Raw genomic sequence first — 25,886 nt, 5'->3', positions numbered from 1 at the left:
ACCCTAATAATTAATGTATAGGTTCAACACTGTGTTAGATCAAACCATTTAATGCACGTTTTTAAAAATAATGTTAATTCTGAACCTTATATGAAGAGTTTATTTCTTCTGCAGCTAAAAATATTTAATTCACTTAAAAAGCTTTACATGAATAAGTAAACATCAAAGCAGAACTAATCTGAAATAAATATATCGTAAAAATACAGAATACTATTTGTTAACCCAAGAATCTTTATATATTATTTAAAAGAAGTATCAAATCTAAAAACAAATGTTATGTTTTTAAATTTATTGTACAAAACATTTATTCCGTGGGTATTATTTCACTGCTATTGAAAATATTGATTACTTGCTATTATTAATTGTATTTCTTCCAATAATTTTTGTTAAGCACAAAGCTACACAATGGGTCCGCCGCGAGTCTCGAAACTTGATATTTATCGTTATAAGCTCTCAGACTTACTGCTGAATCACCAGGGGTCATTTTGGAAAACTTTCTATTTTGAGGCAACTAAATTTCACCAGGAAATGCTGGTATAAGTAGCTAAAACCACTTTACCTCATCATTCAACTCCCACGTCCATATCATATGCTTGATACAAATAGCATTTTATAAACACTTCCTTTTCTTACAATAGGAATTTTGTTGATAACTAAAGTTTTCACCTTGTATTTTATGCAACGAATTCATTTTGAGGCAGTTTCATATATGTTTTATAAATATGTTTAATGTTTTACAGATATATATTTCATGTAATTGTAATATATTTAGAATATGTGGATTTAATTTTGTATTATTATACTATGATAAAGATATGTAAGAAATAATTATTGTATTATGTTCCTTAAATTTGATAAATACCTACCGAGCAAGTGCAGGATAAAATTAAGCCAGACGTAATATATGTTTTTTATTTCATTAAAGATGCAAATTTTCTTAAATAAAAAATCCTATTATATTTTTTAAATAATTTCTTTTTATTGCTTTAATTTGTTTTTGCAATTAAATCGATAACCATTGTTCCAAGATATCTGGCATGTTATAATGTTTGTTAAACAGAATTAATGCTTGAATATACATACTACACAACAACATTTTTATTTTCAAGAATTTGTGTTTTGATTATTTTTGTCAAAAGTTTCATATAAATTTCTTTTCGTAAATGTAAACATAACATGTATATATAGGCGCTCTAACATTCTACTTTTTAAAATCTAGTTAATTTCATACGATTATATCTGGCTCTGACTTCCAATTACAGCACTGTTCTAATGTTCCCTTTCCCAGCTGAATGAGTTGAAACTTTACTAGTTACAGTCTATTGTGGTATCGCTGTGATGACTTTTGCTCATGATATATTAGCAGTTTCTTCAGTCTTTATTACACATATACCTGCCAGATAAAACCGATGCAATCGTTTCTTTTTCGAAAAACCTTCAGTTTTTTTCTAGATATGTTAGGGTGTAAAATATAAAAGCGAAAACTAGTTATTACATGCACACCCATTAAATGCTTAAAGATTATACGTAATTTATGTGTTTGACGTACAAATTATTTTATTCAGAGAAGTGATTTTCGGGTGCTGATAAAAATGTTTATATATTCATATTCGTGTGTTTAAGTATATTTGTTTACGTTTACTATTCTGTATGTATGCTTGTGTGCAATCCATTAAAACAACAGAATATCGTATCAACATTTCGAACTAGCAAAAACTGAAAAATTATTATATGGTAAAATGAAGAAAAACATCCTTAATTAGGTATGGAGGTTGGACTTCTCTAACAATGTATCATTACTAAGTTTCTTTGACTTGTTATGTCTGCTAGCAAAAATGGATATACAATAATAAAACACAGATAATTAAGATGGTTTACGACCTAATTTACGATAAAAATCGCAAGAAGAAACTTTAAACAGAGCAGCTTATGTTAAAATGGGCCCAGCAGAAGCACTCCCTACCAACCTGCTTTTGGTGCGCTATGTTAACGCAATATACAAAATAAATGTTTTGCTGATGAAACTTCGAATATATCACTCTATTCTTGACAGTGTACTTTCACGTCTTGTCACTTCATAGTGGCTTTTCGGACCTGTTCTCTATCCTTGTAAGATTATTTTGTGAACATAGTATTGACAATGATTATGTGAATGCACAGATGACACACAGGACTCACACACGATCAGTAATTGCAACTAAATGATCACTTTATAACTAGTACAATACACATTTGTACAATGAACATTTTATACTTTTGCTTTAAACATAACTTTGACAACATTTGATTATGAAATGGTGTCCTAAATGTCCTGTATTACGCCCTACACTTTGGTCGTATTGTACCATTGCCGTTTCACCTTCTTAGTTTCCACATGACCTTAATACATTTATATCAGGCTTGTATGCAGGCAAAACTGTGATTGCGAATATAGCATCGACTTCTTTGCCCCAGTTATTGCTTCATTACATTTTCTGCATTTTTTACCGGAAAATGAAGACTATCCCATTATGTCTCATTCTTGAGAAGATAGGGAGATAGATTACCAGTACTAATCGAGCTATCCTTTTTGAGTAATCTCCAACAACTTCAGATGTGATGCAACTTACACTTGCATCTGTCCCCTAACCGATGAATGTTATATGTTGAGCGTGATACTGTTCTCGTCTTTACCATCAAGTAAACTGTCGTTGATTGTTGTCAATTAGCATCATCTGGATTTATTTGTAAATAACACCCTTCTCCAGTTTTGTTCATCACATTGTTTGAAATAGGAAATTATAATCAGCCATTTACGTTGATTATTTTTCTTTGGTAGTGGTTTTTAACTGTCCACACATCAATAAAACGCACTTTATCCTAATGTGTATCTTACTGTTCTGAAAGTAACATTAACAAATATACTTACAACTAAGTCAATGGCAAGATTTCTACCAAATTTTTGTGTATCATGTAAAGTATACCCTGAATCACTTAACATCACATCTGAAGAGTATGAAACTTTCTATCTCTATTACTTCTGATATTAACAGAATTAGTTTCATGAACTCTCTTCAGAATTTCCATAGAACTTCTACTGAAATAGGGCCTGGCATGGCCAAGCGCGTAAGGCGTGCGACTCGTAATCCGAGGGTCGGGGGTTCGCGCCCGCGTCGCGCTAAACATGCTCGCCCTCCCAGCCGTGGGCGCGTATAATGTGACGGTCAACCCACTATTCGTTGGTAAAAGAGTAGCCCAAGAGTTGGCGGTGGGTGGTGATGACTAGCTGCCTTCCCTCTAGTCTTACACTGCTAAATTAGGGACGGCTAGCACAGATAGCCCTCGAGTAGCTTTGTGCGAAATTCCAAAACAAACAAACAAAATACTGAAATACAAAATTGCTTCTTAATACATCACGTAAAGGGTCTTCACCAGCCAATACTTTGATTTCTGCATGTTTTTCGTGAGATATTTCTGTCCTGTGACAAATTGATATGTTCACCACGCTGCTGATGGAGATAATATAGCTGTTTCTTCTTTTAGAGACATAATGTTTGTGTGGAACTATCTGACTTGTTGCATAATTATCAGTCACGATGTAAAGTGCTAACGAGTGGCTATAGTATGACACAGTTCATTTACTACAGAGGAGGGGCAGCCCCATAATATTAAGATTTTATATCTACTATTTTAAAAACGTTTTAGAATGCTTTATATTTTTATGAACAAAATTCATTAGTCGATCAGTTTTTCCGATTTCTCGTTTTTGATTAAAGAAACAATTATAATGAGATGAATAGATCTTTACACATTTTTTATTAAGATTTACTTCTCTAAAATCTTTCAAACCATTGTTTTAAGTCTCAGTATCTATTATTTTGTGCTTATATTTTACACAACGGATCACTGACCTACATCGTTTATCTGAGATTCTCTATTGTTAATGTCCCCAATGGTACAGATGTATGTCCTCAGACTTACAAATCGTGTTTCGATACTCGTGGTGGGCAGAGAACAGATAGCCCATTGCGTAGCTTTGTACTTAACTTCAAACAAACGAATAAACCCTATTGTTAACACCCATTTTTGTTTAAATATATCTTAAATAATATCTTTAATAGTGTTAGAGAAATCTGCGCTAATTTCGCACGAGAAAATGTATTATTTCATTTTGTTTACGAGCTTACAAAGCTAAAACTCAGGAGTTCGATTCCCTGCAATGTGCAGAGTGTATATAGCTCATTGTGTTGCTTGGCACTAAAAATAGCAACATCATCGTTTGTTTTAAGTTCATCTTCTGGTTTAAATTAATGTTTGGTTGCGAGTCTGTAGAACATAAATATTCTGAATAAGCAGTGAAGGGAAAAATTCATTAATAAGTTATTTATTCCGGTAGAAAGGTAATTTTTATTTACTTTGAAAGAAAGTCTTACAAGACAATTTGCTTTTTGATTCATAAAAGATTACGAATAGAAATGTTTCACTATTATTTCTTACAATTTTATTTACCTAACCGTACCCTCGACATAGAGAGATCAATAACTAACATACAAAGTACAGTGATTACTTTGGTCTATTTTATTTACGACAGCATGTCTTTCATTGATTTAAAAAATGCTGTGGTATAATGAAAATTTCTCCCTCAATTACTTGTAATATTAACAATAATGATTTCATGTACTCTCTTCAGAATTATATTTAAACTACATTTTCTCTAAAACATGCTGCCATTGTGACTATAAAAACAATAATTTTTTTCGCGTGAGCTATTTTGATTTACTATTTGCTTTTGATTCAGTTATTCTGCTTAATACCTAAAATACCCTAACTGTGATACCTTTAATTATAAATTATTATGAGCCGAGCTTTCATTAAATCTGTTTCTGTTATTTAAACTCTGACAAAGAATCAGCCTGAATTAGAATATCAAGAGGAACCTCTTAATGTCAACTTATATTTTCAAGGTCTTTAACTACGTCATAAACAATTATTTATATATTAAAATTTAGTTCGTTGACGTCAAAACAAAATAGAGCAATTGTATGCAGCTTTGTTTATCACTGTAGTTAAATGTAATGACCTAATTACGGGTTTTAGGTTACTTCTTCTGCTTGTTTCTAAATAATATGTATTTTAGCAGCAAGCATAGATACATAATTAGCTTTATTTTTTTAAAGGTTTTTGAAAATATATTTATATATCTAGATATGAAACGGATTTTGCTAACTTATAGTACATTAAATATATTAAAATAAGACTCAAAAATTACCTAGCTGAGAACATATGTTGTTTATAAATATATATATAGAAAATCTGCAGGAAAAACACATCAGTTTAAACAGTTTGGTTTGTTTTGAATTTCGCGCAAAGCTACACGAGGGCTATCTGCGCTAGCCGTCCCTAATTTAGCAGTGTAAGGGTAGACGGAAGGCAGCTAGTCATTACCATTCACCATCAACTCTTGGGCTACTATTTTACCAACGAATAATAGAATTGACCACAGCATTATAACGCCCCCACGGCTGAAAGGGCGAGCATATTTGGTACGACGGGGTTTCTAACCTGCGATCCTTAGATTACGAGTCGAGCGCCTTAACCACTTGGCCGTGCCGCACTCCACTTTAAACAGCAAAGTTTCTAAAAAACACTTGGCAACAAGCATTCATTTGTACAAAATGCGAACAAACTTCATTTAGTTAAAGGGCAGTTTCAACTCACATGTTTTCACTATTGTTTTTAATTTCTTATCTTACAAAGTTTTGTCTTTTAATTGTATAAGAGTAAAACAATAAGTTGATAGATGGACGCTCGACACGATAGTTACAATTAACTGCTTTAAACTATTATTTCACAGTATTAAATGCTAATAATAAAGATTTCAAGCCCAAAGACAAAAATCGCCGAAATTGTATTTATTCTTTTTACTTTAAAAATAATCAATATATTCTCATTTATTTAAAATAAAATAATAAAAAACTCTATAAACCGAGCTCTTTCGATAGGTAAACCAGTTTGCCCCTGAGGAAGAAAGGTCCTCCTTTCGAAAGTGCTCGAATTATAGAGTTCATCATTTTATATTAAAACTTCATGAATTTGCGTTTTTCTTATGTCATGTATTCGCATTTATTTAAGTATTAATAGAAGCAAAAAATAAAATATAAACTGCCGAACTAAAATAAATGGTAATTTTAACTTGAAAAATTAAACACTTATAGTTAACATCAATGTAATAGTCCAACTAGTGAAGATCAAAATAATAGTCCTACTGATACAAATAGTACAAACATAAGACAAAGGTGAATAACATTTAGGTACACTTAACATTAACATAAGATCTTCTCCTTCATTCGGAGTAAATATTATCTTAGTATGTAATTTGTTTACATTATGTGGAACCTCCACGGATGCTGACATCTTTAGTTCACTAGTCTGTTTACTTATTCCTTTAGAATGTATGTGTAACGACTGTACAGAAAGGATATTGCAAAAAACGGCTATGAAGAGACAAATCGTTAAGTAGTATGTTTAAACTAAGCATTTACTTTGTTTGCAGTATAGGCTGAAAGTATACTAAAACGAATGAACGCATCGCATTATTTCAAGTTTTCAAATACTTTTTGCTGCTTTTAGTTTGCATGCCCTTCTTCAGTAATGTGCAATATAGTACAAATACACATGCAAGCCACCTTTTTCTTGAATAAGAAAATTATTCAGTGATGTACTTCAACATAAAAATGTTGAAACGTCTGTATTTCCTGTATGTGCCACAGCCAATAATATCACACATATTAAGAACACGTGTAAGTCACCTTTTTCTTAAATGAGACAATTATTCAGTGGTGTACTTCAAGACAAAAATGTAACAATGTTTGTATTTCCTACTGTGTACAATTAGTAATATTATACACACTACTGCTCCCTAGTGGCACAGAGATATGTCTGCAAACTTATACTACAAGAAACCAGGTTTCGATACCCGTGATGGGTAGGACACAGATAGTTCTTTGCGTAGCTCTGTGGTTAATAGCAAACAATAACAATATACATACTATTAACAATGTAAGTTACCATTTCTTTTTCTAAAATAAGAAAATTATTCAATGTTTTAATTCAAGACAAAAATGTCGTAATGTCTGTATTTCCTGACTGTACCCAACAAATTTAAATCTTTCCAAAATGTATCTTTTAAGTCCAAGCTGGCAATTTTGCTTAAAAGTTCCAAAATTCTGCACAACAAAGTTTTTGCTTCTTGAACACTTAGGTGTTCCTTATAGATTTTTGGCTGCTAATCACAAAAATCACATCCAAATTTGCTCATCACGTACGGTTTCATCGAAAACTTGGTTTCACCAGGACATTTCTACAATGGAAAAACGATATCAGGGCAACTGGAATCCATCAATGCTTGTTGACTACTGTTGGACACTGCAACGTGATGCACCGGACATTGAATACAAACGAAAATCAGGAACAAAACACTTTTAATTATGTTGAACTTAATAGCGTATTAGAAACATAAATGCAATTAAATACGTTATTGTCGGTAAACAGTTAACTGTCTATTTTTCAGAGTTTCTACGTGATGAAGCAAAACCAAAACTATATTTGTGCATACCCACCAGGTACCTGTCACAATCAGCAAAAACTTTTCAAAAAAATTGTTGTGCAGTGAAATCTTATAAGTCAACGTTATTATGATAACAAATAAGAAAATTATTTAAAAAATATTTAACATTAATGATATTTTAATGTTTATTTGCACACTTATTCAGGACATATTAACTTCGTAATTTTCATAAAAATATTAGAATGATATTATGTGGAACCTCCACGGATGTTAAAATCTTTATTTCACTATTTCGTGTACTTATTCCTTTAGTTTTAACCAATGCATTACTTTCTGCTAGTATAATTTTAGCCTACACGGTAACAAAATTAAATATTTAATTTAAGCACACTACTTAATTATATAAGTTTTCCTATAGCCATTTTTGCGGGGTGTGGGGGAGTTGAACGCATGAATCTCAAATTTCAAGTCGAGTGACCTTACTATCAGTCCAACTAACAGTACCACAATCACCCAGTATTCTCAATTTGACATCTTCCTGAAATATCTGACAAAGTAAACTCAAACCATTTTAAAATTCACGACCAATTCAGTATTAGAAACGTATGCAAATTGTTATAATATTTGTATACTACTGAAATCAACTCTATTGTAGAACAATGAGCATAGGAGTTTATTTCGGTTTGCGACTCAAATATTTTATTTCATTCATCGATTCGAATCATTTTTGTTTAAGGCAAATTGCTTTTGTTGTTTGTTTGTAATTAAGCACAAATCTACACAATGAGGTAGCTGTGCTCTACCTACCAGGGGTATCGAAACCCATTTTCTCGCGTTGTAAGCCTGCAGACATACCGCTGTGTCACTGAGTATCTCATGTGAAATTCGTCTGAAAGATGACAACTTTCAAGTCTCCTATCGAATACATAAGTGGAAGCTTTATAAAATTTTGCTTTTATTAGCGTATGGTCTTAGAAAAAATCAAACTCTACTTAGAAACATATTGTGTGTGTGTGTAATTTAATATAAGGAAAAGGAAAGAACAAATAAATAAATGAAAAATATATTTAAAAATCAAAATCGAAGCCACATAATAAATATCCAACATCAGAGTGCAAATAATAGCGTGAGACATAATGTAATATGTCCTAGTTTTTAAGTTATCGGCAAAAGCAAGACCCAAATTGCGTTGGGGGTACACCTTCTATTCAGTTTAAATGAACTTCGCCAGCCTCACATGCTTAAAAGCAATAAAAGAACGAGAATATTTAGGCGCTCTAGCCAAAAAGGTCGCACATCATATATATATAAAGAGAGGGAGAGAGAGTTTTTGTTTGTGGCAAAATATAAAACTACACAATGGGATATCTGTATTCTGCCCACCTTTATAAGCTGAGTCGCCCAAGACAAAGATACTGAGATATCAGCAGTTTATTATTTAATGGAAAAACCATTAAGATAATGTTTTAGTTTTGTTTAACATAACTTTGCAACTATTAAATAAGTTCCTCGCTATTACAGCGATAAGTTTATGGATTTATAACGCTAAAATCAGGGTTTCGATTCCCCTCGCTGGACTCAGCAGATAGCCCGATGTGGCTTTGCTGTATAAAAACACACACACACTACTAAAGAAAACGGTAGAAACTGGAAATCTTATAGAAATATAAAATTATATATTTGTACTATAAAAATATTTTTAGTTTTTTCCGCATCTCCTGAAAGGGTGGAGATTGGGAGTTTTACACTGTAGAATTTTGGAGTGGTTTATTTCTAGTTTAAGGTCGCATCTATACACATCTGAATGCAGACATCTAAATGCAGCAGGAATTGAGATGTTACGGGTACAGGCATCTCAAATACTAATCCTTAACTGATTTTCCTTGGTTGCTGACTAGTTTAACATTGGCTTTTGAATCTTATATAATACACGGAATATCCCCAACTCATTTGGGTAGTATTGTCACAGACATTAACCATTATCAGTAAAGGAAATTTTAATTTTTAGTTCTCAGTATCTTTGTAACGGATTGATTTATTTACATACATATATACACACACTCTTTATTTAAGAGACAAGCCGCATGTATCAGTTAAGTGTCGAGTATACTGTCATAACAATTATACCTTCTTTTATTTCTTGATACCGCATTAATAGTTTAATATATACTTTAACTGTACAAATAAATACACATTTAATAGATTTATAATTACCTGTACTATTTTAAATATCCTGTGAATTATTATAATGCTTACAATGGACTTTTAGTTCAGAAAATATAAGCAAATGTTTATTTAAGTATAAAAATGTTGGATTTTGTATTAATGCAACGGAAAATTTATTGTGTTTTTTTTATTTCGCGCAAAGCTACTCGAGGGCTATCTGCGCTAGCCGTCCCTAATTTATTAGTGTAAGACTACAGGGAAGGCAGCTAGTCATCACCACCCACTGCCAACTCTTGGACTACTCTTTTACCAACGAATAGTAGAATTGAACTTCACATTATAATGCCCCCACGCCTGAAAGGAAGAGCGCGTTTGGTGCGACGGGGATTCTAACTCTTGACCCTCGGATTACGAGTCAAATTCCTTAACCCACCCGGACATGCCGGGCCATAGGAAAATTTATTATTAATCTTCCTTTGTTTTAATTCGATACATATATATTCTGTGGAAGATGAAAATATATTCTAGGTAAGAATACATCATTTCTGTTGCAAACGTCAAATTTGGTTATTAAAAGTAGGCATTATTCATTTTAATAACAGAATACTTTATCTAGGGCTAAGCAATTTAATCAAACATGCATCAATATTTTTGTAGCAAAGTATATGTTATCTTGAAAAAGAGTTTTATTCAAATTGATATCTCCCTATTTCATTACTGTTAAGAACAGACGTATGTTAAATACAGATATTAAGCACGAGTATATTTATTTGTTTCTTGACTTTGTTACCAGCTAGAAAGAAACTGTTTATATTTATATTATAATAGTTATCATTCATCAGTTCATCAGTAACTAACTACACTCAATTGGAATGTGCTACGTACATAGTTTATAAAGTCGTTAGGTATAAATAAAAAATTCTTTTCACAGAGGTAGATGCTATAAATCGATATAAAGTATCTTATAAAAATACACAAACGAAATAAAGGTGGTGCTAGTCACTTCGAGAAAATAAATATATAATAATAATATTTCTTATTATATATTTATTTTAAAATATATGTTTGTTTCAGTTAAATGTATATTTAGAAATCCACGTAACTTATAATGTTAAATATATGTTTCGAAATTCCCGTCTGTTCTTTAAATTTCTAGAAACTTCTCGAGTGTAAGAATCAACAAGTGCTATTTGTGTAATTAAAATATTTTTGCCAACTGAACTTCAAGAACCTCGCCAAAAGTTTATAAATAGACGTGCCAAGAGACAGTTTTATATACGTATATATTTGCTGTATACTTGCTACAGCTAATATATTATAAATGTATAGAAGCTGTAACGGTGATTAACGCTTATAAATCGAGAAACTACAAATATCTGAATAGAAACGTTTATAGATTTTGAACATAATATACAGTTTAACGTCAGTGAATTAATTTCGGACGTTAGTATTCTTACGAAGACAACGCATAGCTTTAACGGAAAAAAACTCTCGTATGAAAAAATAGCTAGCTTACCTGTTAAGTGAAATGTACCTGTGTATCAACACAGAACTAATTCGCTCGTCGTGAACTGGCAATAAAGTATTCAATTCCAGACCATTTGGAAGACAGTGTATTGTTTGTAAGCTTGTGAAACATTTGTATATAAATCATTATTTGTAATGACCGTTATCATACAATGTATTGTTGTTTGTATATTAGAATATACTTGTTTAAGAAAGAAACTTTTGTGTATCAATCTTGTTGGCGAATATCATAAATCTGATACATATCGACATTGTATTAACTTTTAAATTAAAATCAAAATTTTCGGCCATTTGAAATCGTAATATGTAATAATATAAACACGTTTGCCTCTAAAGAAGAAAAGTTCATCTTTTGAAAGCGCTCGGGTTATGGGGTTTTTATTTCATCTCTATCATTCTTGAACCTACATGTTTTTTAACATCATGAATATAAACAAGTGCTGCTCAGAGCGGATTATTTTTTAATGTAGAGTCTTGAAGAGCCTCTATTCTTTCTGCATCGTTTCATTGTTGTAAAATGAATATTTTCTGAAGTCTCTAACATGATTTCAATTTTATGTTGTTTGAGAAGCATCATTATGTTAGTTTAATTTACATAGAGTGTTTTACTTTAAAATTTAGAAATCACGATAACTAGCATTAACAATAACAAACTAATAACACTTCATAAAACGAGAAGGCCTAACATTCAAAAACGTGTGTGCCAAAACATTCCAGTGAGCATTAACAGATCATTAATCTGAATGTTTAAAAATGAATTTAAGATTAAAAATTATCAAAAACTGAAACTCAGAATCAAATCTAAATTAGGTGTTGCAGAGTTTACGATCACTACAGTGTCATCTGTAAACAATTATCAAACAAGTATATAAAAATAAAAATTGTTTTTCTTGGCGGCCTCTATAAATACGCCTTGCAGTTTACATCAGATTACTGTGTAATCTGAGAAGATGTCAGATGTATTGAGACAAGGGAAATACTATGTATTTTTATCTTAATACCTGTAATACGTCATACGAAAATGATATTAGAGACGTTATTCAGTGTATGAATATGCAAATAAATTATAATATATAACTGTGTGTGTGGACTGATTAAAGAGATCTTGATAAACTAACAGAGAGGCTTTGTAAACAAATATTCGAAAAATAATTGGAACTTTTCTAATAAAAGCTCTTGGACACAATCGTAAAATGGTTAAATTTAATTTATTTATGGAGCCTGCGTAGTAGTTTGTTTGTTTGTTTGTTTTTGAATTTCGCACAAAGCTACTCGAGGGCTATCTGTGCTAGCCATCCCTAATTTAGCAGTGTAAGACTAGAGGGAAGGCAGCTAGTCATCACCACCCACCGTCAATTCTTGGGCTACTCTTTTACCAACGAATAGTGGGATTGACCGTCATATTATAACGCTCCCACGGCTGAAAGGGCGAGCATGTTTGGCGCGATGGGGATGCGAACCCGCTACCCTCAGATTATGAGTCGCACGCCTTAACACGCTTGGCCATGCCGGGCCCTGCGTAGTAGTATCTATAGTTAAACATTCTGTTCAGAATTGCGTGGTTTTCAACAATTATGTAAAAAGAGGGATAACTTGGTGGCAATTATACAGCAAAGACTATTATACAAACCACGCAATATTTCAATAAGGCCTAAATGAATTTTGAAAACAAAAGTCACGTTGAAAAATATTAAGATAAAATTAAACTAGAAATAGAGAACACTAAACTAATATGTTACAAATGTGTGTACTTAAACGATAACTGAAAAAGATATACTGAATAAATGCAAAATGTATTTGCATAGCCAAACACCTCTGCTGCTTGTTCTAAACAAATGAATATTTCTAATTATAGGTGCTTACAATCTACGCAACAAGAAATAACTAATTATTTAGAGGTTTTTTCGAGATCAGATACTTATAAAAGAGATGTAACAGTCCCATATGGATAATTAACTTGATATATTGTGATTGATAATTGTTTAAGCAGAAAAAGATATTGTAGCATATTTCAGTAGACAAGTGTAACTTTACCATTTTAACTCAAATAGAACTTCAAATACGAATATTGAAGGTTAGTTTTATCGATTTTATTTTAATGTTTTAAAGCTAGAAGTTTGCATAGTTTTAACTTGGGTTTTGTGCAAGTTTGCGTTTATTTACACATAAAAAGACAGGCAAAATATTATTAATAGTTAATGCTTTTTATAAATTAATCTGATGGATCAAAAAGAAAGATCCTTCTTAAATCAAGTACATCTCCAAAACTTAAACAATAAAAAAATTCATAATCCATTCTAATCTCTGTTAGAGTTATTTATATATCCAAACGTGTTATTTCTGTTTTCACTCTTTTAAAATAGTCAAGATTTTATATAATACAATACTTATGAAAAAAAAGAAAAAACATTTTATAAACTGATATAGAAATAGTTAACTGATAAATCTGTGAAACTACTAAACAAACATATTAATAAATTACATATAAGAAAGTACCTGAGACATTAACATAACCAAATAGACAAATATCCTATACATAAATATTGTAAAATCATCATAACATACTATATATAAACAGATTGCTAGGATTTACAATATTAAATGCAAATATTTTTAATCATTCATGAAATGCCTTAGGTTCAACAGCTTATAAGATGTATAAATAGGGAGAATTTGTATAGAGTTTGGTTTAGCAAGAATAAATAACAATATCACGTTGAAGTAAAGGTTAGACTCTTTACTATTTAAAAACATATTTTACATTGATTGACTTTTATCATTATTTCTATAGTTATTGAAGGAATACTGTACAATCGATTTTGAGTTACTATTTTACGACTGGCTAGTAAATGAGAATATATTAACTGTATCATTACCATAATTAAATTCGATATGTTTGTTGCTAAGCGCGAAGTTACACAATGGGTTATTTGTGCTGTACTCATCACGGATATTAAAACCAGATTTTTAGTGTTATAAGTCCCTAGACTTACCGCTGATAATTTTATAATCTGAAGAGTTAATGAATTTGGATATTTGTGACGCACAGTATATACGTTTATAAATACTTAAAATATCTTCTCTGAGACCTCAAAATAATCTTAATTTTATCAAATCAAAGCCTTTAATGTCTGAGAAAAATATAGCTTTGAGTCACAGTGAACGTGGACGTTTCCTTCCTCATATTATAGCTTTAGTCAAACCATTTTAATACTTTCGATATTTCATTTAAAGTAGACGAAACGGCTCTTAAACTAAGCTTCAAATAATGAAGGAGAAAAGAAGAAAACGAAATTGTTTAACTTCTTGCTTATCATTCAATGAAACCAAATATGTACACATTAATTTCAATATGTTAAATTTATCTTCAATTCGTAATTAAGTCGTATTTTAAGAGACCCAAATATGATTTACTAGGAAGTAAGTTATTTTTTTAACAAGAATATAATTCACATATTCAGTACCATGAGCTATGTTTAAAAAATTGTCGTCTTATGTTTTGTTTTGTTTTTGAAATTATAACAAAACATATTGCGTTACACTTGACACAATTTGATGTAACTCAAGCGAAATCAAACAATTTGGGGAGTCCATGTAACTCGGGTTCAAATCCTCATCACACCAAACATGCTTGCTCTTTCGGCCATAAGAGCATTATAATGTGACGGTCAATCTCACTATTCGTTGGTAAAAGATTAGCCCAAGAGTTGGTGGTGAGTGATGATGACTAGCTGCCTTCCCTCTAGTCTTACTCTGCTAAATTAGGGACGGCTAGCGCAGATAGCACTCGTGTAGCTTTACGCGAAATACAAACCAACCTGGAAGCCCCTCGTTGGGTTAGCTGTAAGTTAAAGAATATAAAACGCTAAAGTCTAAGGTTTAATTCCACTCTTTAGGCAGAGCACAGATAGACCGTTGGCTTTAAAATAAACCAACACTACCACACTGAAACATTCTAAAAAATGTACTATTTTTTTCTTTCTCAGACGTAACTTACTGATACATGTTATGTTATTGTATTCCAATTATATCTTTATTTTGATATGTAATAATTAGCTAGCAATTTTTATCGTGATAACTAATTAAAATGTCTTAAGTAAAATAGTATAAAGTATTACAACACTTAAAAGTAAAACTAAATGACTTGGTGAGGAATAACAGTTTTATTGTTTAATCAATAAATTGGAACAATTAAACATCCCTAACTAAGTCGAAATACGCCAATGTTTAATGCTATTTTAACCATATTTAATTTCAAATAAATATTTGATCTCCGTGGATTTACTAACTACTATTAAGTTCTAAAAACTAATGGAAGCATCTCCAAGTAATGACGTGTAGGAGTCAAAAGACGGATTTCGATCGGTTTTTTTTTTTTTGGTTTTTTTACAAACATGCCATCTGAAACCCGTAATAGGATATTTAAGGGTAACATTATGAATATATTTGCATCCAAACATGATGTTTAATATATTTTTAAAGCCTTATGAAACCATCCTATCCGAACATAACTTCGTGGTTAAAAGCCGAAAATATTATAATAAAACAAATATATTTCATAATACGGAAGTTCTATATGTTATATTAAAACGATTTAGGAGCCTCGTCACGTCATTACAGTCCAGATTGCCGTATTTGGTCATACTCTATCAGACGACGGAGAATTTTATCTATGGCCCTGCAATGTAGTTGCAAAATGCTCAGTCGTAAGTCTTGTCACGTCCGAAACATGCAGTACTCCATGCGAGCTTTCCATAATCCTTTTAATGTATGAAGATGGAGATTTCTCACGGTACCTTTCAGCGGTATGATATTGCACAGAAATCTAAAAGAGCTGCGTCTGGAGACTTGGCTTGTTTTAGCATGGAATAGCATGAAAACTCGTTTCATTCTACAGCTACTTGAGGTATATGACGACTGATCTGACATGCTACGGAAGAATTTTGTGTCTCTTGCCTCTTGTTCAAACACAGATCCTTATTGGTTATTTTGAATATTTTGCCTAGAAAACGTGGATGACATTTGTATTTGTGGTTTCTCATTTTTTACAAAATACCAAACTTTGCTTACCACACCTGGGGTACATAAGCTGTAGGATTCCCTCTGGATGGTTCTGATACCTCAAATTGATTCTTATTCCTTATACCATTAAGTACAAAAAACATCTCCGATCTGAGCTAATCTTTATTAGTGCGTGAATATTTTAATTCGGAAAATATTCACAAAAGCGATCAGTTCCTGATGCCAAATAATACTAAATTATAATATATTCCGTCCACGTGACTTGATATCCATGGTAAAACAAGCCAATTCGCCGAATGCAGTGCTTGTAGCTTTCTGTATAACCATGAGACTGTTGAATGGAGCATGAGAACCTTCGTCTTCACACATTAAAATAATTATGGAAAACCTACAGAGAAATATGATGTGCTTTGAATTTACTGCTTTTTTATGTTCAAAATTGTTTAAGCATAACACATTTAACCTTCTGAATAAAGTTCAAATGTTACATATAATTTGCTTAGTCACTTATGTAGGTGAAGCGACATAGACTAATATACCTCAGTCTTATAAGCATATGGAAAACAACGTTCAACATTATTTGTAAATTCTTACACAAATCGTTCATAAATAGTTTGAACTTTAAGAATAATTGAATTAAGTTGGTGAATAGTTAATTATATCCTGTATCTCAAGAAAATACAAACTTTTATATTCGAGTATAAAATTAGCCTATAACGCTTTTATGCTAAGTCGACATATGATGAAAATCAATATTTTTTTATCCCTTTCATACCTTTGTAAGGAAGAAAGAACTCATATAGATCTTTAGATTCACGGTTAATATCTAACATCGTAAACATCAATAACATATCAACTTAATTTTTGCAAATAATGATCAGCTAGATTAATAATTAAACGGCAACCTAATTTTATATAAAATTTCAAGTATAGGAAATGCACCTAAAATATTTGGTTATTAGGTAATTGTTATTTCATATACTCACGTCAGAAACCTATTTGGATTTGCTGGTATTAAATTTTAACTGTACGATATAGCATAAAACGTCAGAATTTAAATTTGCATTTAATCGAAATTAGCCATATTGTTAATATTAGAAATAGACGACCTTATAACACCAAAATGTCATTTTTTATTTAATTAAACATTCAAGGTTTCGCTTACAGCTTCTTCAGGAGCGTTCACTAGAACACTAACCGAAAATAATAGTACAAAGCTTTAAGTGGTTTAAATAATATCTTCTTTTTGAATCTATGACGTGAGTTTGTACAGTGTGCCTTTGACATATTGAGTAGTAAAGATTTCTACTGACAGTTTCAGCTTGTGATTGAGTAGTAAAGATTTCTACTGACAGTTTCAGCTTGTGATTGAGTAGTAAAGATTTCTACTGACAGTTTCAGCTTGTGATTGAGTAGTAAAGATTTCTACTGACAGTTTCAGCTTGTGATTGAGTAGTAAAGATTTCTACTGACAGTTTCAGCTTGTGATTGAGTAATAGAGATTTCTACTGACAGTTTCAGCTTGTGATTGAGTAGTAAAGATTTCTACTGACAGTCTCAGCTTGTGATTGAGTAGTAAAGATTTCTACTGACAGTCTCAGCTTGTGATTGAGTAGTAAAGATTTCTACTGACAGTTTCAGCTTGTGATTGAGTAGTAAAGATTTCTACTGACAGTTTCAGCTTGTGTTTTAATGAACGCTCCTGAAGAAACTGAAAAGTGAAATGTTCAGTGTTTAGTTAAATAACAAGAACACTATGGTATTATAAGGTCGTTTATTTTTGGTATCAATATATTTTCTATACTGCGGTATGCATCACAGAAATTAAGTAGCACGTTGTTGTTTAACTTTTTTCAAATTATAATAAATTGTGTCGGTTTATTTCAAACCTTGTGATTTGATTTCAACTTCTCCAATTTTGGTTAATTTTTCAAAATATCGCACGTCATATGTCTGAGGGTAGCGGGTTCGACTTCCCATCACATCAAACATACTCATCCTCTCAGCAGTGAGAACGTTACAATTTCATAGTCAATCCCACTATTATTTAGTGAAAGAGTAGCCCAAGCGTTGACAGTGGATGGTGATGACTAGCCGCCTTCCCTCTAGCCTTATACATCTAAATTAAGGACGGCTAGAGCAAATAGATCTCGCGTAGCTTTGTGCAAAATTAAAAAAAACTATCACACGTCATATCGGTAATTTAAATTTTGAAAATGCAGTCTTAAAGTAAAGCCGAATTTGGATAAGAAACATAAATTATTCAAACTTTCTGTACCAAAATTTTTCATAAAAGATTTGTTTAACTAGTTTTTCAATGAATATTTTAAAATCTCATATACACAGTATTATTATATAGAAAAAGATAACTGCTTCTTACAGTTTAAATAAGTATTCTTATTTCTGTTTACAGATTATGAAACACAACTTTTCGAATACAACTCGAAACACGCAACCAGCAGATTGCGAGCTGAGCCCCATGACCACCTGTTCATTTCAGGCCCCGTCTCGATAAAGAAGAGTTAAAAAAGATGTTAACATTTTTTTTCTTATTCGTTATATTCAGGAGTAAGCACGATCAACAAACGAATGTTAAGGTTCTTTATTTATATTATTTATAAGGTACTTAACTATTAATAAACATATTTCCGGTAAATTTATTAGCACGGTCGTTTCTAAACAGAGCGTTCCACCGCATATCTCAAGAATAAATAGTCTAACCCAAAATAAATTTTCGTGTTAGTTGAGCTCAAGTGTTTAGTATATTCAGCTGAAATGTACCGTAAATCGAAGTACAACATGAAGCCAGAAAAAGGTCAGAAAAAGAGAGATAAGCGTTGTACCATTTGGAAAATACACGATAAATTGTGGTGTAAAATAATACAAAGGAAAATTATAAACATTTGATTAATAATATTATGTTGAAAACTAGAAAACATATGTATATTTAAACTTTTTGTCAAAATTTTATAAATTCTAAAACTTTCGTATTCTACGGAACACTAATTTGATGCCCGGATGGATATAAAGTGACGAAACTTGTGGCTGATGAATAGTTTTAGGTTTCCTAAAAATAAAGATTGTTTGTGTACTAAACTAATTAATTAAACGCCGTTTGTATGATTAATTCTATAAAAGACTCATCAATTAAATTATCTGACTATTGGGGTACTTTGTGGTCAGTAAAATAATTGAAGCAAATATTTTCGATAGACTGAAGCTACTACTCTAGAAAACGTTATTTTTTTTAACTATGTTTTATACTTGAACACGTTCAGTACCATGATTAGAGTTAACATTAAGAAAAATAATAGCTCTCGGTATGAGTAATTGTAGGAAATTTGTTTATAAATGTTGCATAAAACATTCTCTGAAGATGCTTGTACAAATAAAGTAAATTCCAAGTATTTCAAAGTTCTCTTATGACAAAAGACTAATTAACCTTTTTTTTTCTGAATTACAGCAGTTAAATGCTTTTAACAGTTTCAAGCCCACCAACATTTCTGCAATTAAATCTCAAAAAGGTCTCGACCTAAAAAATTCAAAGGTCAGCAGCAGGTTACAGTGAAACTCCAGTAACTGTAAAAGCTTAGAAGACGACGAACATGAGAAATATTGATTGACTGAACGAAGTAGAGGCATACCACTTAGTCTTTATTTTAACACACACTAAACCTGTTGGAGTCTCAGATAAACTCTAGAGACAATGTATTTAACACTCTAAAAGAACAACAGAAAATGTGCACTTTAACAACCCTCATAATTACTCTTTAATATATATACTAACATTTGTGGTTATTTTAGGATTGCGAAGTCTTTAAAAATGAAGCCTTGAGGAACGTAATCTTAATCTAGTATCCATTTTTATTCAGTTATCAAAAATTGTAACGGTAAACTTTGTGTATTTATCATTGTGAAAACAAAACCTATTTCTATTGTTAGATGTTGATCAAAAACGCCAACAAGAAAATTCGTTGTAACACTTTGCTTTAACTTTTTCTTCCCCTGTAGACAAAGCGTTACCAGTACGTGGTTGCAACTAGCATTTCTTTTGTTTATACTTTTTCATTAGTATTTTTTTACCTATTTACAAAATAAGTGAGTCTACATACAATTAAAGTTTCAGATAAAAAACTTTCGTCATAGTATTTGAGACGGTAAGTGTAAATTTTATTAAACAATCGAACTAAAATGTTCTGCAGGATGTTAATGTTCTTATAAAAAGTAAATGAAATGTAAATCAAATTAAATAATCTCATATGTTAAAGTTGAAAAACATAAAAAACATTGATTAAATTAATTTTATAAAAGGTAGGTATTAATATCTATTATATTAATACTTCTGTCATTAAATATATATCTGTATGTATCAAATTGAAAATTCGTTTGTTATTAATTTACTTCTTTTTGCCAAGTTTAGAACAAATTATTGTGAAAAAAGGAATTATTAAATGAAGCTATTAACTTAAAAAATTTAACCAACTTTAATGTTTCTACATTGTTGAACTCTTTAAGCTTTGATAACGTTATATCGTTTGCTTCTGACTGTTAATTTCGCTGCAGTAAATTTCTTGATTACATTGGCTCTGACTAAATATTTCTCACTTTCACTCTTACACAGTGAAAAGCACTTTTTATAAATTATTTATAAAATTCATATATAGTTTTCTTTTTCTTTAAAGACTGGTTTACTTACCATGAAATAAAGATGGTTATGCATAGGAAAACTAAAGTGTCAGAAAAAATTTTCTTACCGTCTCCTTGACGTCTCTAGAGTTGCTTATCTTATGAACAACATACCTTCATCTTCGTCGGTGACATTAATTTCCAAGCTGGCAATCCTGCGCTTCAACGGGATTTTCGGGTTCCGACCAGTCGGCAAAAGCCAAGCTTCAGTTCTCGAACAAAAGAAGGCCAACGTGACGTCCAAAAAGGCCAACCCCACTAATCCTCCAAGCTGCATACGGCTACCGCATATGGTTGTCTTTAGTTTACGACACAAGTCGATGTGTAACCCCAAATTAAACGAAAATGTAGAAATATCACAGAACCTGGCTCATCACCTTCCCTTGATACGTACTAGTTTCAGACTCTTTAGCATCCCTGGTTTCTTATAGCGCCATCTTACGGACCTTCATCATCAACATGCCTGTAGCAATCTAATAATCGATAACAGTTTATGGTCCCCGTGACTATGCAACAGATAAGTCTATCGATTTTTACTATTTTAGAGAGAGAAAATAGATTGATAAGGTTTAAAAGACACGAATTTTCGTTACATTTACAAGTATGCAGTTGAACTGAAAATTACTGTGTTTTCATTTAGGTAGAGATCTTTTTCTTTTTTTTATGCAATGTATCTTGATCTCAGGTATCCAGAAAATTCTTACAATAACCTTAGTGCTGACATCTGGTACAGGATAGTGAAGACATCTTTGGGTGTATTCATAAAAACTAACATAATCAACCCTTGTTTTATTTTTCGGTCTTAATAATTTGCATAAAAGTGTTCTTTGATAGAAGAATAATTTATGACTATTTTGTTTCATATTCTAAAACTGTAGGTTCAGCCATCGAAATCATTTATTGAATTTATTTAGGAGATTGGTTGTAACTGCTAGCTTTTTTTTTTTAGTAAATTGAAGAACTGACTAGACATGTGCCAGTCGTATAAAAACTAGGATGTATATTTTCCATCGTGACTGGTTTTGTTTTGTTTTTAAATTCAAAAGAGAGTTAAATACTTAGTAATTCAGACTGTACAAAATATATAAATAACAGAAACTTTATGAGAAGCGTTACATGACAGAATATAGGAAAAAAGTTAAGTTAATTTAACTATGCTACATATTAAAATTGCAAGCTTTGTGCTCAGTAAATATGCACTCCTTATACATGTAAAATTTAATTATGAAGCCTGTTTCTTGATTAATTAATTAAATCACACTAAAAGTCTCTTCAGAGTACGTAGAGACTACTCTATACTCTTTGCATAAGTTCAAATAAACAATAAAAGACGTAAAATTCTAACTCACTGTCATTAATAAGATCTTTATACTAAAAACATAAGGAAATACTTTGAAATTTTAATCAGTCATAACTTTCATTAGATTCTAAATAAACCTAGATACCTCGTATATAAAATAATCTAAAAATAGAACAGGCATCAACGGTGTATCTTGGGTTTTATTTTATTAATATCAGAGTTTTAAAGATAAAACGATATATTTTATATGAAATGGCGTTTTAAGTGTGCATAAGCACACATAAGCATAAGCATTAGACTATTTGTCTAATAGGAAGTTAGACAAATGTAATCAATACACTAAAGCGTGCATCGCAAAATATTACTTCATCATCAATTTTAAACAATGAAATGTAATTTACTGGAAGTTCTTAATTATAAGGATGAAAAACGTGAATTTAAAACCGTTTTCTACTTATTTTTACTGGTCATGTTGTAGAGATTCTAGCCAATCATTTTTAAATAATAGGTGCTTGTCTCAATTTTTTAGTGGCACACACGCTCACACCACCGTGTAGAAACGTGTTTAATAAGTGGTATTAATAAGAATATTTCAGTCTCTAAAATTTTAGTGCTTATATGTTATTTGGCCTTTCTACAATTTATTTTACATTAGATATTTATCTATATATCCATTTTGGTTATATGTGGTTCGTTCTTTTTTAATTAAGTATTGATGAACTGGTTATAGATGTAGGTTGTTTTATAAATATTAAGAAAATATATTTACATTAAAATAATATATTTATGTTAAATATTTAGGTTCTTCGTCTCAAAGACATGGAAAATTTACAACCATAAGGTGAAAACGTATAAGCATGATTTTGAAAGGCATAAAAATTCAGAAATAAATTTAGTTTTTCGCTACATTCACATTTAATCCCTTGGTTACGGAAGAAAAATAAAACTCAAAGAACCTAGTTTTACAAACTGAACTAGAAAGTAGGAAAGCCATGAAAGTTCTTTCTAATAATAAAATAAAAAGATTAAATAAATACGCACTTAAATTTAAAACTCTGCTCAATACATTCCCTCTCCTTAAATTTATATTAAGGTCTTTCTTATAATATTTCCTGAAGATAACCCGTCTGGGTTGATGAGAGTTCATATCGCTGTAAAATATAATCATCCGATAATAAACTTATATAAGTTTTGTCATCTAATAACATCTCATGAATCTTCTGTTCTAAATATAAAAAAAAAATTACAAATAATCGAACAGAGGTAATTTGTAGAATAATTGGGCAGTCTTAGGACGTATAAAGATTTTCAATGACAATTAATTTATACAATAGGTTACTTTTATATATGCGTTAAATATAAATATTTATCAAACATCTTTATAGAACAGTTCTTCTTGAAACTATTGTTCTTTTTCCTGATAATGGTCTAGCGATTTCAAATTTCCGTCACACCAAACATGCTCGCCCTTTCTTCCGTGGGGACGATATAACGTTACGATCAATCCCACTATTCGTTGGTAAAAGAATTGGGGTTGGTGGTGATGACTAGCTGCCTTCTCTCTAGTCTTACACTGCTAAATTAGGGATGGATAGCGCAGATAGCCCTGGTGTAACTTTGCGCAAAATTCAAAAACAAAAATAACAATTATTCTAATAAAAACAGTTCTGGTCCTCTTAACTATTACACGTAGTACCATTTGTTGCACGGAAAGAACCTAGTTTTACAAACTGAACTAGAAAGTAGGAAAACCATGAAAGTTCTTTCTAATAATAAAATAAAAAGATTAAATAAATACGCACTTAAATTGTTGGCTATTACAAATAATACCCAGGTTTGTTTGTCCTAAATTGTTATGCTAATTTCTCAAACACCACAATTTTTCAAACAATTCGCTTTTACCTGTTTCCCGCGAGTACAGTGGTAAGTCTATGGATTTATAATGCTAAAATCAGGGGTTTGATTTCCCTCGGTGGACTCAGCAGATAGCCGATGTGGCTTTGCTATAAGAAAACACACACACATTTTTACCTAGTCTCTATTTTTATAAAGAATATACACTGATGTTTTAGTTTCTTTAACAAATGTGTCTCATAGACGAACAACATTTAGCAGAAACTGAAACGGTAATAAACAAGCACGATACTATGTGTATATGTTTAACTGTCTTTTACCCAAAACAATGAAGCCACATTTACTTTTATGTAACATTTGTGCAGCTTGTTCATTATGGTAAATTTTAAAACTCTTTACGATAAATATGAAGCGCAACTTACTATTCGATTTATTATGTATCATCTTATTTTTCCTCATAAGAAACCTGGTTTCTTTTGGTTTCGAGTTGCCTTTTTCCAGGTTTACTGAAGAAGGGTGATATTTCCTGAAACCTGTATAACTCAGATTGCTAAATCGAATAATTGATTGGACTTTATTTTATATTTGATAAGTGCAATAATGTTTACCGTACTGTAATGACAATCACTAGCGTTGTTATATAATAATTTGTGTTATAAATTATTGTAAGTCATTTTTACTCCATCTCTGGATTGGAAACTATATATATATACACACGCAATAATGTGAGGTATCTACACATAACATGTTTATGTACTTATTGTAATTACATTCAAGAAAGAGCCCAGCATGGCCAGGTGAGCTAGTGTTCGACTCGTAATCTGAGGGTCGCGGGTTCGAATTCCCGTCGTACCAAACATGCTCTTCCTTTCAGCCGTGGGGGTATAATAATGTGACCGTCAATCCCACTATTCGTTGGTAAAAGAGTAGCCCAAGAGTTGGTGGTGAGTGGTGATGACTAGCTACCTTCCCTCTAGTCTTACACTGCTAAATTAGGGACGGCTAGCGCAGATAGCTCTCGTGTAGCTTTGCAAGAAATTCAAAACAAACCAATTAGAAAACACAGTGAACATTCGTTTCGCTCATTTACAATGTGTATAAGTAGCACAGCAGTATGTCTACAAACTTACAACGCTAGAAATTGGGTTTTGATACAAGTGGTTGGCAGAGCAAGGATAGTCTATTGTGTAGTTTTGTGCTTACTACAGACAAATACAACTGACTTACAAACAGCTGTAATGGAATTGTATTGTCCTCCCACTTATCTGTGAGAAACATAATTCAGCTGTCATGATTAAAAGTTAGCATTATAACTATTATTCTACCCTGCTTCTTTCTGTGTCTATTTAAGATTATTTTATGTTATTTTCTCACTTGTTTTCCAAATTTGACAGGTATTCTAAGCCTGTTAAATTAGCTGATTTGCGATACTTTGTGTATTTTATAGTCAAAGAATCTTTGATTTATTCCAAACCCTCTAAACTAATGAAGCTCCAAGAAGATGTACAACAGGTGAATCATTGAATAATGACTTCAGACTTTCCCGCTCTCACAACTTAGTTACTGTTTGGACTTCTCTATTATAAGCACTGATGCTATAAAGCAGGGGTTCCCAACCGGTAGGTCGCGACCCCGCAGGGGGGTCGCAAAGCCTTGGCAGGGGAGTCGCGTAGCCTTGTTAGAAGTAGCTTGGGATAACATTAATTTTATTTCATCAATTACATTTTCATGCTCTTACATTTTTTTTTGTTTCGGTGCAAAGCAAAACGTGTGCTACGTTAGTTC

General features: G+C 31.5%; 1 protein-coding gene across 1 annotated transcript in view; it reads right to left on the bottom strand.

Moving 5' to 3' along the window:
• LOC143239212 (uncharacterized) overlaps positions 1 to 21,360 on the bottom strand; it is a 72,296-nt gene extending 50,936 nt beyond the window's left edge. The window contains exon 1 of the mRNA XM_076480103.1: positions 21,062 to 21,360. Coding sequence (XP_076336218.1) covers positions 21,062 to 21,224 — 163 coding nt within the window. The 5' untranslated portion in view covers positions 21,225 to 21,360. The remainder of the gene's footprint in view (positions 1 to 21,061) is intronic.
• Positions 21,361 to 25,886: the final 4,526 nt, after the last annotated feature.

This window comes from Tachypleus tridentatus, chromosome 13 (genome assembly GCF_004210375.1).
Source record: "Tachypleus tridentatus isolate NWPU-2018 chromosome 13, ASM421037v1, whole genome shotgun sequence".
Taxonomy (NCBI): Eukaryota; Metazoa; Arthropoda; class Merostomata; order Xiphosura; family Limulidae; genus Tachypleus; species Tachypleus tridentatus.
The sequence above is the reverse complement of the archived record's forward strand: the minus strand, read 5'-3'. Positions and strand labels throughout refer to the sequence as shown.